General features: G+C 45.9%; 3 protein-coding genes across 3 annotated transcripts; 1 reads left to right on the forward strand and 2 right to left on the reverse strand.

Annotated features, from left to right (window-relative positions):
* The first annotated feature begins 1,695 nt into the window (after positions 1-1,695).
* On the forward strand, positions 1,696-2,977 carry LOC123452842. The gene has a single exon (XM_045129565.1). The coding sequence runs from the start codon at positions 1,735-1,737 to the stop codon at positions 2,812-2,814; it is 1,080 nt and encodes a 359-aa protein (XP_044985500.1). The 5' UTR covers positions 1,696-1,734; the 3' UTR covers positions 2,815-2,977.
* LOC123452841 (F-box protein At3g56470-like) lies at positions 2,877-4,851 on the reverse strand. Its single transcript, XM_045129564.1, has 2 exons — positions 4,399-4,851; positions 2,877-4,305 (listed from the first exon to the last, which is right to left on the reverse strand). Exons 1-2 carry the CDS (start codon positions 4,724-4,726, stop codon positions 3,056-3,058), a joined length of 1,578 nt encoding a protein of 525 aa, XP_044985499.1. The 5' UTR covers positions 4,727-4,851; the 3' UTR covers positions 2,877-3,055.
* A 1,908-nt stretch (positions 4,852-6,759) lies between these two features.
* Positions 6,760-13,962, reverse strand: LOC123452843 (cleavage and polyadenylation specificity factor subunit 2). Its single transcript, XM_045129566.1, has 18 exons — positions 13,711-13,962; positions 12,972-13,140; positions 12,730-12,826; positions 12,529-12,655; positions 12,335-12,450; positions 11,926-12,020; positions 11,692-11,843; positions 11,377-11,434; positions 11,207-11,314; positions 10,538-10,790; positions 9,589-9,770; positions 9,326-9,421; positions 9,116-9,214; positions 8,559-8,690; positions 8,115-8,159; positions 7,449-7,613; positions 7,265-7,339; positions 6,760-7,053 (listed from the first exon to the last, which is right to left on the reverse strand). Exons 1-18 carry the CDS (start codon positions 13,857-13,859, stop codon positions 6,955-6,957), a joined length of 2,217 nt encoding a protein of 738 aa, XP_044985501.1. The 5' UTR covers positions 13,860-13,962; the 3' UTR covers positions 6,760-6,954.
* Positions 13,963-17,789: the final 3,827 nt, after the last annotated feature.

The raw sequence follows: 17,789 nt of genomic DNA on the forward strand, positions 1-17,789 counted from the left end.
CTACATCTCAGAACCAATCGATGACTACCTTGGTCCCAGAGATTTTTAAACGTGCCTTCTAAACCGTGACGAAGGGAGTAATAAATTAGTATAAATTTTGTAATAGATCAACGATACTTATTTTGAAACGAAGAAGGTACATAAGAAGAATGTAGTTGAAGGGCTGAGTCTGACTATGTCTTTTTCGCACTCAGATCAATTATTCTTTATCTTGCACCTATTTTTAAATTTTACAGTGTAGTTTGTTACTTGGTGGTTTTCTAACTTGTGTCGGAAACTTTCAGCATGTCATCAGAAATGGTTGAGACCATTTATATCCTGGAAAGCATGCAGTCTAAAGGGTAAGCAGGCATCCGAAGGTTAGCTATGTTTAATCCATTAGCCATTTTCCCTCTTTCTCATGATGCTTATATATGTTTTCATCAAAACCTACTACTATCTAGTACTCCCTCGTTCCTAAATATAAGATCTTTTACAGATTTTATTATAAACTATGCACAGAACAATATCAATGACTCTAAAATTTAAAATATGTCTATATACATTCGTATATAGTTCATGATAAAATCTTTAAAAGATCTTAATTTAAAAATGAAGAGAGCATTACTTTTAAAACTATCTAGTACTCCTTCCGTTCAAAATTACTTGTTGTCAAAATAAATTAAAATAGATGCATCTAGAACTAAAATACGTCTAGATACATCCATCTTTCTGACGAGTATTTCCAGACGGAAGGAGTAGTAAATCGCTTCTAATTATACATTCCTGCTAAAATACAGACATCTCCATGGAAGCTAAGCTAGCAAAGCACTTGGGCACTTGTGCCTTTTTCTTCTTCTTTTGCCAACAACTATTGCACATTAGAATTATAAGTCAACGAAGAAACGATTATTGTTGTACAATCAGTCAATACATATGTGTATATATAAAAAGTAAAAGTAAAGAGTTTTTTAGGCATGGTAAATCAGATGTTTCTTCGTGACTGCCAAATTATGCTTGCTGAGGGAGGGTGGTAAGTTTAGTTGACGAGCATGGTAAATCCCTACTGGTTCATTTTATTTTATTTTGCTTGAAAATTGTTGCCGTGCTTGCAAACTAAGGCCCTGTTTGGAACCATAATAGATTATAATAATCTGGTTTATGAACATAGATTGTATAAACTGGTTTATAAAAATAATCTAGGTGGGCATGTTTGGAGGTCAGATTATATAAACTGTAAACCAGCTTTTAAATTGTGCAATGACATGTTTGCCCTCTGTTTTTTTTTTTGCGATGGGAAAACGGTGCAATGGCAGTACCTTGTAAATAGCTCAAAGTTAATAAGGGTAACATGTCTTTATTAATCCATCATCTGATTTTAGCTGGGTTAGAGTAGCTTATGAGTTTTTAATAATCTGGTCATCTAGTTTTTATAATCTATAGTATAAACTGCCCTGTTTGAAAACATAATAGCTTATAAAAACCAGATTATATAAACTGGATGAATCCAAACAGGGCCTAAATTTGTTATCCTCACCCTGTATAAATTGCCATGAAAACGTTCGGTTTGATAAAAGTTGTTAAAACAGGACAAGAATAAGTAATAGGGAAGGAAACGAAGCAATTTTGTTTTGGAGAGAAGGAAAGCAGAGCAGTTGGAGGCGGAGGCGTACACGTGGCCTTTGCTACACCAACCAACCACTCAACTGTACAAGTGGCCACAGGCCCACAGCAGCAAACCGAATCCACCAACGAATGCAACCGCAGCAGATCCAGAGACCAGCCATCGCCATGGCCATGGCCGGCCTCCTCCTCAAGCTCCTCCCACCTCAACCCGCTCCATCCATCCTCTCCTCCACCTCCCAACGACGGTGGTTATCTCACCGTCGGCCACCACCAATCCACCACACCGCCACCACCAGAATCAAAAGCAGCGGCGACTCCTCCTCCTCCTATGCCGCCACCACACCCGCAACAAAAACCTCAACGACGGTGAAGCTCACCTACCTCGAGTTCAACGGCTGGCTCTGGGAGCTGCCCGGCGGCTTCCGGATCCTCGTCGACCCCATCCTCGTCGGCAACCTCGACTTCGGCATCCCATGGCTCTTCGACGCCGCCAAGAAGACCCTCAACCCCAAGGACGCCGACGGCGCCGCCCTGCAACACCTCAACGTCGACCTGCTGCTCATCACACAGAGCCTCGACGACCACTGCCACCTGCGCACCCTCACCAAGCTCGCCGCCATCCGCCCCAACCTCCCCGTGGCCACCACGCCCAACGCGCGCCCCATCCTCTCCGCCCTCCCCTTCACCGACGTCACCTACCTCGAGCCAGGCCAGTCCACCACCGCTGGCGAGGTCACGGTGCTCGCCACCGCCGGTCCCGTGCTCGGCCCGCCATGGCAGCGCCCGGAGAACGGCTACATCGTCACCACGGCCGGGAAGAGCGTCTACTACGAGCCGCACTGCGTGTACGACGCCGGCTTCCTTCGCGACAGGGCGCTCCGCGCCGACGTGCTCATCACGCCCGTCATCAAGCAGCTCCTCCCGGCCGACTTCACCCTCGTCTCCGGCCAGGAGGACGCCGTCGAGCTCGCCGGGCTGCTCAACCCGAGCTACGTCGTGCCCATGAGCAACGGTGAGTTTGACGCCAAGGGCCTCCTCGCCGCCCTCGTCTCCACCCGGGGCACCATCCAGGCCTTCAGGGCCATGCTCGCCGACGCCCTCCCCGACGCAAAGGTCGTCGAGCCCACCCCCGGCGTCCCGCTCCACCTCTGCTTCGACGACGACCAGGACAACAACAACAACACCAATTCATCATCATCATCATCATAGATTAGTTCCATTCTCTATTACATTGCAACAACATAAGACAGATAGAGAGCTCTAGTAGAATGTAGTTCGAAAATTCTTAAGATGATATATATGCAAGTATAATACAATTTTTTTCCTTTTGATTTGAAGGATAAGTATAATACAATCTTGGTCCTTAGTGCAACTATACCATTATTACAGAGTATTCTACGAGTACATGGCAAGACCAGTTTCATGAACGATATCCTTCCATGGATGCCAGTTAGTCTATAACCATTTCATTATCATCATCCGGCGAGGGCGGCGCGGCGCAGCCGAGATGAACCCAAAAGTACTGCAGCAGGTTCTTGGAGCCCACGAATTGCCCGCCGGAGTTCGACTCCATGTCGTAGCACCAGGGGCCGCCGTAATCCCCACTACCCGACGCCGGGACCAATCCCTGCTGCTCCCGCTCTGCCGCCTTGGCGACGAAGAAGAGGCGGCCATCGGAGTCGGCGAGCTCCGCATGGATCACCTGCGGCCGGCCATAGAACTTGGGAAGGTACACCTTGTCGGCCATGGATTCGACGCCCGGCTTTGCCACCGACACCGACGACGTCGTTCCGGTGAAGAGGGAGCGGCCGTCCAACGAAGTCACCCTCTTCCACGCCATCTTCGCCTCGTCGAGCCTCAGCACGTGGATGGGCGGCGCCCCGTTGCTGCCCGTCAGGACGGCGAGCAGCTCCGACCGCGAGTCGACAAGGTAGCAATTCTTGTAAGCGAGCTTCCGGCCAAAGCCGGCGGGCTTGGGGAGCGCGCTCCACGTCGCCTTGCCGGGATCGTAGACCCCTAGAGCGCCCCCTTGTCCAAGGCAGTAGAGCATCCCCTTGTGCATCACCGGGCTGCAGCAGAATGACATTGTGAACCAGCTCTGCTCCTCGACGCTCTTCCAGCTGCCGCCGCCGCCCCAGCTCTGGACCCTGATGGTGTTCATACCGGAGAAGACGGCGAACACGTCGAAGCAGCAGCCCTTGACATTGGGAGGACTGCCGTTGCTGTTGCGGCCAATGTCGACGCCGTCGTGGCGGCGGCCGGGGCGCGGCGCGCAGGTCATGAACCCCCGGTCGTCGCCCTCCCGCTTGGGCGTCTCGTGCACGGACCCGTCCAGCAGGTTGGCGAACATGACGGTCCTGCCCGGCGTGGTGAGCACGACCCACCCGCCGGCGGCGGCCGAGAAGACCCTGCCGCCTTCGGGCAGGGGAGGGGCGGCGAGGACGAACGTCTTGTGCAGGTGGGGGCTGTAGCATCGTACGGCGCCGGCGGCGGTGAGGGTGGCGCTGAGAAGCACGGGGGCGGCGTCGGCCTGGTACACCGGGAACGCGCACGAGCGCCAGTGCCTGCATACGGCGCCGAAGCGCGGCACGTCGGCGAGAGGGAGCCGGCCGCAGATGAGACCGAGCAGCTCCGGCAGGAAGCCCGCCCAGTCCGGATCCTCCTCCTTCATGTCCGTCGCCTCGCAGCTGATCTCCAGCCCTGCAGCAGCAGATGCAGATCGATGGGTTAACCATGGAAAGCCGAGTGCAGCGGTTGACCGTATCGGAGTTTCGTCGTGGTCGGCGTGGGTACCTCGCATCCGGGCGGCGAGGGCGGCGGCGGCGGCGTCATGGTGGTCGTAACGGGGCCGCTTGTTGAGGGGGGCGTGGTCGTGGGCGGCGGCCGGGGAGTGGCGCTTGGCGACGGAGAGCGAGGAGAGGAGGGAGGAGATCTCCGGCACGCCGCCTCCGCCGCTTGGGCGGCGGCAGGGCTTCTTGGCGTACCTCTCGGCGGCTGCCGGCGGCACCGCCCTCTTGGCCCGATCCATCCCGGTTCCGATCTGCTTCCCCTGCTCTGCTCGGTAACTATCGACGGCCATGGATCTACTCCAGACCGGGCACGGGACAAACAAAGAAGGCATTTTTATCCGTCGTCGGTCTCCAAACAAAGGCAAAACCTGGACCGAGAGAAAGACCGACTCCGCCTCTTAACATCTGAGCCCTCAAATCTTTTTTTTTTCTTTTTTTTTTTTTGCGGGTGAACCCTCAATTTTTAACTCCTCGATTCCAAATTTCAAATCCTAAGCAACTTTTTCAAGAAATTAGCACCCAGTCCTTTAAAAAAAAAATCAACAAACGCCAGTCATCTCGAAGGGCAACAACTTCGGCCGGACTACTTTCCTTGCAAATGCACCATCTCGAAGGGCATCTCCAATGGTTGTAAGATACTTGTTGGTAGATTTTGACACATAAGATTTTTGATGATGTGTCATGCAATAAATGAGGAAAGAGAGAAAGGTTGTATGTAAATTAACCAACACCTTTGTACAAGCTCCAATATAGAATGAGATAACACCTTATTTATTATCTCGCATTCTATTGGGCAAACTAGATACAACCTATTAGAGTAGTTGTATGTTAAGGTGTTGGTTGATGACATGGCATATTTTACCAACAAGCTAACCAACAAACTGTTGGAGATGCCCTAAGAAGAGAAGATGAGTGGATGACGGAGCTCGGTCTGTCCCAAGAAAGCCATCGTGTCCAAACCGTCGCGGAATATCGACACCTTGTGGAAAAACACATTCTAATTCATGACACAACTAAAAAAAAGTCTATATAATATGAAAATTGCCATGGAACATACAAAAAATGATATGCCATAGGATGATTAACAAAAATGCCATCTTATATACAAAGTATTTTTGCCATGCTATATGTAATAAATTTTCCATGGACTTGTTAAATAAATTGATATGGAGTACAAAAAATACAAATATCCATGGTGGCTACAAATATAGGACTCGTTCGGTAATCCACCAGCTCCTTCAAATATAAGAATCTGCGGAGCATCTGTGCAGCCGCTCCACAAATTATTAACTACAGCTTCGTCTGCTTCAGGAGCGGAGCCACGGAGGGGAGGGACTCCGAACTGGCCCATAGTATTCGGTACTCCCTACGCCTCGAATTATTTTGGCTATTTTTCGGAGGATGTCACATGGTGCCCCTCTAGGTAGAGGGGAACGAAAGAGGGGAGAAAAGGCTAGGCATGAGCTTGACTTCCCAAATATTAATGTTAGTGTGCGTCATCCCTCCAGGGACCTACTAAATTATTTTCATCACAATTTCTATTAAAAGATACTCTCCTCGCCCCATAACATAAGACGTCTTTGCAACCCATGTCAGCTTGTAAAATTGTCCTATATTATGGAACGAAGGAGTATTAGCTTTCACTCCGATATTTTTAATAAACCTCAGTAGCATATTCTTTATAAAAAAAACTAAGGGCTCCTTTGATACAAAGGACTTTTATTGGATTTTTGAAGGATTTGGATCCTTAGGATTTTTTTTCATGATGATCGTTTGATTCGTAGGATTGAAATCTTTGGAATTTTTTCATAGGATTCATGTGTACTACATTTTAAAGGAAAATTTTCATCCACTCAAATCTCTTTGTAGAATTTCTTTATTTTTTCTGTGCTATCAAACACACTTCCAAATCCTGTAGTGTAGAAAAGGACACGTCACTCTATTCCTACGTTTTTTCTATTCCTGCATTTTGAGAATCCTACGAATCAAAGAGACCCTAAATAGGCAAACAACTGTGTAGATCAACCAACTCACTTCCTCGCGGTAAGCCTACATTCCTTTTTAGGGGTTGGTCCACATTCTGGGACATGACATCTTGCACAAGTTAAAAAAGGCTTAAAGGAAAAACAAAGCAGATAGAGGAGGAGAACCGTGAAGAATTATTTTCTTAGTAACTTTATTATTATTATTGTTTAAATATTAAGGATTCGTCGATCTATTGGGTTTTTTTTTTCAGTTTTGGATGCTTGGATCAGTCTAGTTCGGTCACTAGAAGTTAACTGGTTAACAAGTTGGAAGGTATTCCCTCAAAAAGAAAAGAAAGAAAAACGTTGGAAGTTCAAGCAATGGCAAAGACAGGAAACGGTAAACATGAACATACTACCGCAATGAAACATTCGCTGTATTCCCCTACAAAATTTAGTTTCCCCCCTTCATTACGTATTACAACGATAAAAATAAACATCATCATGAAGTCAACTACTTGCAGTCACAGGTGGTTTCCACTTGTCTATTCACCGGTCGTTTGTACAACACACAACAATGGCGCAGCGCTTGCCCTCTACAACAAGAAGAATTGTGAATAAAGGAGCTCGCGGATCTTGTAGTAGTCCTCGCACAGCGGGCCCTCAATCACAATCTGCTGAGAGCCCGTGCTACCCTGCAATGCACAATCATGCGTGTCACGGGCACACCAACCAGAATCATACATGAACCGAGCGCTGGCATAAATTGAAAGACAGTCTATCATGCTTGATCTATAGTATCTTCCGTCGTAGCATTCCGTCGTTGAAGGAGCGTGCCGACAAAAGTTCCGTAACAGCAAGAAATGATTGATTGAAACTGCTGCTAAATGCATAGTAGTTGGTTACCTTTTGGTTAGAATCACCAATCTTGCGCACGGTGATGTACTCACCGCACCGTAGAGCACCCCCAGCAAACTCAACCTGGAAGGAATTTCTTAGCACTAGATTTCGGTCTCTATAACAAGAGATATCGGTTTGATGCACACTGTAAAATCAACACGTAAGTTCAAAATTAAGATCAGCGGCCTACCTGTAAACCTTTATTTGCTAGGAATTGCTTGAAATCAGCCAATTTCAGATCACCCACAAGAACTGAGTTGTGGGCTGCTGGAATTGATGAGGGGGGTACCAAACTGAGCTTCTCATCCGCCTTTCCAACCCCTGCATCAACCCATGCAATTTCATGCTCACCCAACTGCAGAAAGTGTTGTGTCAGAGCCAGTGCTTTCTTTCAACAAACTCAAAGCAAGTAAATGTGGCTGAAGACTGAGAGCCTGAGTCCAGGTGGTTTCCAGTGGTTGCTGGCCAAGATTTTGCATGGATTGCTCAGGGTTGATGAACAAATTCAACTGGTTTAACATTAGTTATTCTTATGGCTGGTGACTAGTTGGGAAATTGAATGAATGGGCTGCCTGGTTGGAAGCAACGACACTTCTTTTTGTTCTTTTTTTTATTTTCACATTTTGAACAGCAAAAGAAGTTTTACCATTTTCTTTTTGTTTGTTAGTTATGGATATCTGAATGGGCTCTGGGTACTTTAGGAGCTAAGTTAATCCAGGAGAGAACTAGAACCATTAGATTGGTGCTTTACTTATCTCAAAATGTATATGATGGCATAATCTCCACATCAATATGACTTTAACATCAATAGAGATAAAAATAAATTAATACTAAGGGAATCAAATATAGCTCATACCTTCTTAGAAATGACATTGCTCATTAACTTCTCAGAAAGTTGTACCTGAAATTCCATGATAGCACAGAAATTACAAAATTATCAAGTCTGTATATTATATTGGTTGCAAAGTAACATTAGCTTCCTAGCTTAAATAAATACTGGCATGTAAAAACTTCTAGTTGCTGACTAATTGTGAATGTCGTGATGGTGCAGTTACTTAGTAATTAACAATGGCTATTATATCCAGTACTCCCTCTGTAAACTAATATAAGAGCATTTAGAATATTACTTTAGTAATCTAAATACTCTTATATTAGTTTACAGAGGGAGTAATATGGAGCATCGCAAAGATGGCTGCATTAACTGTAAGAATTAACACACCACTATCCAATGATGACCTTATTTTCATGATCTCCTAAATAGAGCTCTGCTGCTAAAGGGTTTGTCAGTTAACAGACTAACCTTGTAAGCACATAAATCTGATGTTACATCAATCGTTTCTTCTAACTGAGGAGCATAAACATGCAAGTCAGAGTTTTTTGCACAATGCATTTTCAAATGTTCAGTAGCTTCGGCTGATCCATGCACCAAAACCTGGAAAAATATGAGAAGAGGTTTAGAATATGCTACAGATTTCTACATACGGAGCAAGTATTGACCACAAGCACTGCAACTGCAGGAGGTCACTGATATCACACATGGTAAATAAAAACAAGAATAACCATAGTAATTATCTACACAAAGTCTATGGTGGCATATCCACCTCCAAGTGGATTAACTATCCAATGCCAGATTCACATGATCTAAAAGCTTTGGATTCAATAATGCAAGTGCTTCAGGACATAGGCTTGGAGAGAATTCAGAACTATCTTTTAACCATGAAAAGGATAAAAGACATAAATGCTCAGAAGGGAGCAAGTAAGTCAAAACTGAAAGATCAAAGCCACGTATATTATAACAACTAAAGACACGTACGAGTAAAAACTGAAAAAGTCGATATTCAAACTAAAGACACGTACGAGTTTCAATGGGGCCACATGAGCAATAACTGATTTTACGGAACGTCCATCGGACCGACCTTCAAAGTCCATATATGCCAATGAGCACTTCACTTGCACCTGGAAGATGGCGATATATGTAAACAGACGTGAAAACTCAGTCTCGGTAGACATACAGCTACAACTTTGTTATAGATGTAGAGACAAAAAAAAGGAGACAGGAGAACTTACAGTCAACTCGTTGGAAATAACTTTTGACGGTGCTGAATCAAGAAGAAGACGTGCAGAGCCCTCGTCAAGCTTACCATCCATGCCATCTCCAACACCCTAAAAGAAAACATGCTCTTAATAATCTAGAGTGCATGTAACGTAAGATCATTTCACCTAAAAATAAGCACCCTTGAAGATGGCAAGGAAGTTTCATGTGTTTTCCACTTATCAATTAAAGCTTCTTGAGTAGTCAAAAGGAACAGCGAGCGCATACGCGAACTTACGAGCATCATATTATTATCCACTTCATCTTGTTTCATCATATAATCATCAGGATTGATAACCTCGCCGAAGTCATCCCAGTCAGCAGTATTTTCAAAGAAAGGAAACATTGGAGCGATGCTGGTCGCCGGAGAGACAAATCCATCAATTAGAATATCCACATTCCCGCCAACATGTGAACCAGCTGATGGAAGCAGAAAGTAAAGAAGCGCAGTTAGCTATATACTCCCTCCATTTAAAATATAAGCCTTTTTAGGGATTTCAATATAAACTACATACGTATGTATATAGAGTTATAGACGTATTTTAGAGTGTAGATTCACACATTTTGCTTCGTATGTACTCCCTCCGTCCAGGTGTATAGGGCATGCGCGTAGTTCTAGGTCGTTAATTTAACTACTTAAATATGTATTATATGTAACAAATAATATATCATTAGATTCATGCAAGGATGTAATTTCTGAATATATAATTTTTATCGCATATAATATATATTTAGCTAGTTGAATTGACAACCTAGAACTACGCGCATGCCCTATACACTTGGACGGAGGTAGTAGTCCATATTGGAATCTCTAAAAGGGCTTATATTAGGAACGGAGGGAGTACAACATATTACATCAGAATCAGATAGTAAAAGACTTTAAACACAGGATTGGTTTGGGGGAAACAGATGGAAAAACAGATGTGTTACCATCAATTTGATATTTCAGTATAGTAAACAAGAATGGAACAGGGATACTGGACTACATCAAGTCAACATACAAGATAAGGAGAAAAGGAACAGAAGTAGAACAGTCATAAAAACAGAGTCACAAACAGTCTTTAGAAGAACTAGAACTGGTTATCAGGAGACACATAATATTTAGAACTGTACTATGCAATTGCAAATGTGGTGGATCAGGTAAAACAGTCAATGTAAGTTCGCAAAAATGTGTAGCCATCTTATACCATTGGATGATTTACGAGACAAGCTTGCATCAACAACCATGGGATCAGAAGCCTTTGCATTTGATTCATGAGAAGCCTTTAGCTCCTTCTCCTTGCTGAGGCTAGCCTTTAGCACTTCTTCCTTTTTTATCCGTTCTTGTTCCTCTTCATAAGCTTTCAGCTCATCACCAACTAAAGGAACTCGCTTGCTCATAGTGACTTTTACAGCTTTGGGGGGTGGATCCACTTGAAGCATGCGAGCAAGTGTCCCAAACTGGAAAGGGAATATCTTGTAATCAAAAGTCTGTGAAAGTGTGAATACATACATACAACAGGAGAATTCTACTATTAAACGAAATAAATGAAAACGTTTCTCATCCCTCTTTGCAGTCAAATCTATGGGACATGACACGGCTATAATGGTAAATTGTATGGAAATGGGGCTTTATGCTTTTCCACCAGTACTAAAACATAAAGTTAGCAATTAATTCACAAAAACACCTTCAGGCTTCGGCTCATGTTCTTTACATATCGAAAGTTTCAGTTAAGTGTTCACAAGGCATCTAGTCATTTATATCTTCAAAGCTCCACAATTCTTATGGCAATTATTTAAGGTGACAACCTACTGAAAACATGTGAAAAGAGAAGAGAAGTGTGAGATATTTAGAGAGGCAGCACAAATGGATGTACCTGACCCTTCTCAGTAAAAAGCACTAGATTTTTAGCTTCATTTGCCATCTCAACAAAAATGTCATGAGAAAAGCCAACCTCCAAACTTGACATGGATGCTAGAACCACCTGCCAAACATGTGTTAAGTTCAAGACTCCAAAGTAGGGTAGACATATATACTATCTCTAACCTTCGGAGCATCTCCCAGTTTCTCTAGCTCTTCTTTGTTAATTATCAGTGAGACATGTCTGAGACAGAGAAAGGAGAATAGCTGTTACCAATCAAACAAAAGAATTATGTGGGCAATTGGACATAACCTTAAGAAAGCTCTTTTGAGGATTCTAAAATACAAAGTTCAATAGACGCAAAACATCTTCAATGCAGCACAGTTAAATGGCTCTGATAATAGTATTCTAAGAACAGAACAACCCAAGACAACATATAAGTGTGGCTCTACTAGGAGCAAGAGAGGGGAAGCATGTTCATGACAAGGCAATCGTTATACCTTAATAAGAAGGCATTATCTCTAGTGTGTTCAAAAGACTTAGAGATCGAATCACTCATCCATTCAAGAAAACTCTTGACAAAATCAACAGTACTTGTAGAAACATTTGTCAGAAAGTAGATAGGATAGACCAAATGTCGTTGAGCCCAGTACTGGAACGTATCAAGATAAAGGTTAGCATATCATTAACATAACAGGGGAAAAAGAGAAATAATACTACAATCAAGATGTCACCTGCTCCATTGTTAGAAGAAGTTCTAGCACTCTACCAGCTGTATCAACAGGCAATAATACACTACCACCACCTGATAGAACTTTCACCATTGAATCTGTATAAAACAGGTTGATGCTTCAGCCAATAAGTTTTGACATACAATGCAGGTAAAATAACAATTTTAAATTGTTCATCGTATCTGACCATGGCACCTCACAATGAACTAAAAGTGAAAAAGAAATCCCGGATGTTGCAAATTTGAAAAAAAAGGGTATCAGTGCATCTTCTTAATTTCTATGTGTAACAATAATATCAATTTACACATCATCATGAGCTGGTAGCTCAATCTGACAAGGACGGAAGGGGGATGGTGGGAATAACATATCTAATGCAAGAGAATACTTATGGGTAGCTAGTCCAGTGATGTACCGATGAAATCTTGATCCTGCTGCCTTTTGTAGACCTGATTGTTCAAGGCATTGTAAGCATCAGTGATCAAAACAGCTGGCCGCACAAAAGATCCAAGGGTAGTACCATTCAAATGCCTGAAAAGAGCACATTAGCGTTTATACAAGCAAAAGAGCACCTAATCTGTACAGGGCAGACACAACAAAGGATCTAACCTCTCTTTTCGGTGGTTAAAGTCAACAGCATAGACGACATCCTCTCCATCTTTTGTTATCTTCCATACCGTACCGCCCAAAAGATGGCCCGACACATGTGGCGCAATAACTATTCCTTCACCTTTATCTGTTGAGGAACGGTTATTGAGGGAATACAACTGAGAATACTAAAGTGGTGTGCATCAACATGGTCTCACTGACCCTTAAGAAGATGATTTTGTGAATATTTCAGTCTCGCAACATTCTGGAATGCGGCATCAATGTCATCCAAAGAAAACAAGTCAAAGTCTGCAACTTGCTGCAAGAGAAAATAAAAATGGTAAGAGTCCTCGATAAACGACGAAGAGCGGTAAATGAAAATGCAGACTGCAGCAAGGAGGATATTTGCCAACTGGATATGCATACGTAGTTACAAATTACAACAATGGGCTGTGGAAGCTTACCCATCGAGATAGGAAATAATCATACATGGTTAAAAGGCCAAGTCTATACACAGGTTCTGTTGCATATACTGGTGCAGATAATCCGAGATGTTTTATAGCATAGGGCAAAGCTCCTAGATGCATCATGTCAGGGTGAGACAGAAGAACAGCATCTATTGTTGGCGCAACCCTGAAAGATACAAAAAACATGCTCATCTTCACAAGCAAAAATATCAAATATGTTTTGACTAATAATAAGCCTGGCAATGCTGTATGTGCAGAAAAACAAAGTGACCCTTTACTCAATAGCATTGTATGGGGCTTTGATGAAGAAACGAGTCAAAATCTGCGGACAAAAAAGTGCAACAGAAGCAATCTAACAGCAACATCTTGCCATCTGTGGGTGTGTTTCGAAGCCTGCAAGTAATAAATGTACTCGACCGTGAAGCTGTATACAGAAACAATTTGCTACTATATACATGGAACTTCGCTTCACCAGCCCAGGGAACGAACAAGACAGGTTTCTCCCCTAATTTTTCCTTTTAGGCTGTTATATCTATGGATGCCATTAATTAGCACAGCTAAAGATAGGGATGCCTCGGCCTAGTTAGCCCAATTCGTCGAGCAGGTGGCGTGCGCCCGGCGAGGCAACGAACCACGCCCACGAGCACACACGCGCGGTGGTGCGGAGGTAGACGAATCGACGGGGGAGCAAGCTCGCGGCGGGGGCGGGATGGTGGAGGAAGGCGGGGGTTCCTACCTGGCGAGGGGCTGGAGGAGGGCGGGGTCGCAGTGGTCGGTCCAGCCGCAGTCGAGGAGGAAGCGGAAGCCGTCGACGGCGAGCAGGTAGCAGAGGGGGCCTTCCCCGTACGCCCCGCTCAGGGGCGTCACCTGCACGGACGTCCCCATCCCTTCGACGGCGGCGGCGGCGACGGCGAGTGGAGCCGGAGGTTCGAGCGGGTTTGAGGTTGAAGGAAGCCGCTCGGCTGGTGTGTAAGTGGAACTAGGCCGGGCTGGTGTGTAAGTGGAACTAGGCCGGGCTGGCGTGTAAGTGGAACTAGGCCGGGCTGGTGTGTAGTGAAACTAAGGCCCTGTTTGAAACCATTCAGATTATATAATCTGGTTTTTATAAATCTATTGTATTTTTAAACAGGACAATTTATATTGTAGATTTTACAAACTAGATGACCAGATTATTATAATCTCATAATCTGCTCTACCCCAGCTAAAATGAGATTATGGATTACAAATGACGTGTTACCCTTGTAAACTTCAAGAGAATTACGCAGTGTCACCGTCACTTTTCTATTTTTCCTTGTAAACAGAGAATAAACATGTCATTTTACAATTTAAAAGCTGGTTTACAGTTTATATAATCTGACCTTCAAACATGCCCACCTGAATTATTTTTATAAACCAGATTATATAATCTATGTTCATAATTCAGATTATCATAATCTATTATGGTTCCAAACAGGGCCTAAACCGGGGCTGGGCGATTCGGGATTTCGGACCATATGGCTCGAACAATTTGCTACTACCTCTTCCTCATACAGTTCTGAGAGCATCTAGTTAGTTAGAGCATCTCCAACAGCCGCGCTTCGCAACACGCGCAAAAAACATGTTTGTTGCGCGCGCTTCGGCTGGTTTAGCGCGGCCGCCAGCGTTGTCTCCAACGGCCGCGCTATAATGAAGCGCGCGCGCCGCTCCAGCAGCGCGCAAAAATACAGCGCGCGCAGCACGCACAAACCACGTATACATTTCAAAAAAGAGGAGCAAAAATGACCAAACAAACAAAATAAATCAACAATAAATAGTCATTACAACTTAAACAAATAGTTTATCATTCAGTACAACAAATAATGCAATAAACACAACCAACAGTTCATGAACAATACAATGTCGAATGCAGAAATCATGCTCTTTGTCGTCCATGCCATGCCCACCACTCTTCAATAAGATCCTTCTGAAGTTCATTGTGCGTTGCGGGGCGCCGAATGGCATGATAGGAGGCAACAAAACGGGCTACCCTTTCAGCCCTCCGTCGCACTCGCACGGGATGTCCCAAGAGCTCATACTGTGAGTAGTCTAAATCTTGGCCACGCTCATTCTCGATGATCATGTTGTGCATGATCACACAAGCGTGCCTGAACGGTCGCTGGGGGCCGCGGGCGGAGCGCGCGAGAGTCCAGCGCGCGGGAGCGGGCGCAGCAAATAAGCGACGCGCGATTGCGTTTCGGCCAACGCGCTGAACTGCATATGTCGCGCGCGCCCGCTGGAGCCACCCGCCGCGTTGCGCACGCGCTAAAACGGCCTAATTTACGGCGCGACGCTAGTTTAGCGCGGCTGTTGGAGATGCTCTTAGGACAACTCTAATGCATCGCCGAATCATCTGCCCGCGTCTGTTTGAAGGTAAACGAAGATAAATCGCGGTCCAACACATGGGGGCAAACAGACGAATGTTTGTTTTCGACCCGCTTTTGATTCATTTTTTGCTCAAATTTGAACCGTGTTTACGGCCAAACAGACATGCGCGGACGGGCGCGTCGTGTGCCCTTGTCCTCCGCTGACCCGTTCGTCGGTGGCACAACCATTTTTCTTCATCCCCCGTCCTCGCACCGTCCTCTGCCCCTTGCCATTGCCGACGCCACCCACGTCGTTCACCTTGCTTTGTTCGTCGGTAGTGCAACCCCTTTTCTTCCGCCGCCTGTCCTCACTTCACCCTCCACCCGCGGTCGTTCACCTTGTTTTGATGCCTGCAAAGGGGCTCGACGTGCCTTTCCGGATGCGTCTCCACCACGACCGCAAGGTGTTTGGCGCTTTGCTCGCAAGGTAACATGGATGATTATTTCTTTCACAACTTCATTTGTCCATCACATGATTCGTCCTTGGATTATGCGTTATTTCTAAATTTATTTTATGATTTCCGACGATACACTTTCAGTGAGAGGAGACGTTCCCGTCGATGACAAGGCACCTGCGGCTCAGTATATCGAAGGTGCTCATAGGGATAGAGTGTGTGTGCGCGCGTTCATAAGGGTAAATATATGTGTGTTTATATAAACGTTTGCGTCTGTACTGTGTTAAAAAAATCATAATTCCGATTCATCTACGTTGTCATTATCCCAAGCATATACTGGGCCAGGCCATTATCCCAATTTCAAGTGGTCGTTAGCGGAATTTTCTCTTTAAAGTGGTCGTTAGCGGTAGCACATCATACCATGCTTAGAGCATCTTCAATAGATGGTCTAAATTTTGATGGTCCAAATCGGTGATGGTCCAAATTTGGAGCATCAAAAAGTGCTTTTTACATCTTCAAAAAAGACTCAACTCCAACCGATTATCCAAAATGGAGATGTAAAAAAAGAGCAACTTCAATAGATGGTCCAAAACGAAGATTAAAACGACCAACTACTACTTCTTCTCAACATAGTTCAAACATGAAATTCAACATAGTTTCATACACAAATTCAACTAGTACTTATTCGAACTATTAGATGAAACTACTCCTCGTCATCGAAGCTGCGGAATTGCTCCCAGGACTCGTCCTATGTCGGGTCATCGCACCCCTCGGAGTCACCCCAGTCCTCATCTGGTGACTCGATAGGGATCACAGTCGAGGGGTTGGCCTCGTCCTCCTTGTTCACCCCCTTCTTTTTCGCGTCGACGTTGCGCTTCCCGTAGTGCTCCAGCTCGGCCTGGACGTACTGCGTATGCTCTCGCGCAAACCGAGCCATCGCCGCCTTGTCGCTCTCGCTGGGAGCGACGACAACCGCCGATCTCTTCTTCTCCTTCTTTGCCGACATCTCCTCCATCCGGATGCCCTGCGCACACGAGCCACTCCGCCACTACCCGGGACTCGACCTCTAGGAAGTTGAGGTCTGTCTTCGGCCATCTGGCACGCCACACTGCCACGTCATAGGGACGCACGGCCTCATCGACGGTGGGATACGTGTCGAGCCACCAACGCCGGTCGACGTCGGAGAACTCCACTCTGAAGTTCCCGGAGGGCTTCGCCCTCACGCCGAAGAAACCGAACTTGCCCTTCGGCGTCTTCTTCGACGCCATCGGGGAGCGGGCGGCGGCCGAGCACGAGTCGGGGCGGCGGCCGGGTGGGGAGCGGGGCGGTGGCGTGCGGCGCGGGGTGGAGGCAGCCGGAGTGGGGCGGCGGCGTTCGGCGCGGGAGGGTGGCGTGCGACGCGGGGCGGAGGCAGACAGAGCGGGGCGACGGACAGACCGGAGGCGGAGGCGGTCTGTGACAGCCCGATGCCGACGTTCCAGAAGATTCCCCTTCTATTCCGTTTTCGTCGTGTGTCTATTTTCTTTTGTCGCATCATCATTGCATCATGCGCATCATCTGCATTGCATCGGCATCTCCGTTGCCGCCAGCTTTCAAACTTGCATCCGTTGTTAGTTGCCGGTTCTCGTCGTTGTCCGTTCTGAGCCCGACCGCACTCGCACGCGCCCGCGGCATCGTCGAAACCCTGTTTTTAAAGTGCGTTTAAAACTTTCTCTGATCAAGGTGAAACTTGGCATGCGGTCGTGATTAGTTATAGCCAGGCCGCCTGTCGAATTTCGTCGCGATCGGAGACCGCCTGGTACCCGAACGGTCGACCGTAGTGGCACCGTATTCGGTCTTTCGTCGGACGTCTGTCGGTGTTTTAAAATACGTTGCGGGGTCGCCCGTTTTCCCTCTCATCTTCGCCTAGCCCCTCTGCACAGTGCGTCGACCCTACGCGCGGCCAGTCCGAAAACCTCCCGAAACCCGAACCGGGCGGTCGTGACCGTTGGATCCGGATCAGCCCCGTTTTACCGCAAACAGTCATCGGTTTGTCCATT

Source organism: Hordeum vulgare, chromosome 5H (genome assembly GCF_904849725.1).
Source record: "Hordeum vulgare subsp. vulgare chromosome 5H, MorexV3_pseudomolecules_assembly, whole genome shotgun sequence".
NCBI lineage: Eukaryota > Viridiplantae > Streptophyta > Magnoliopsida > Poales > Poaceae > Hordeum > Hordeum vulgare.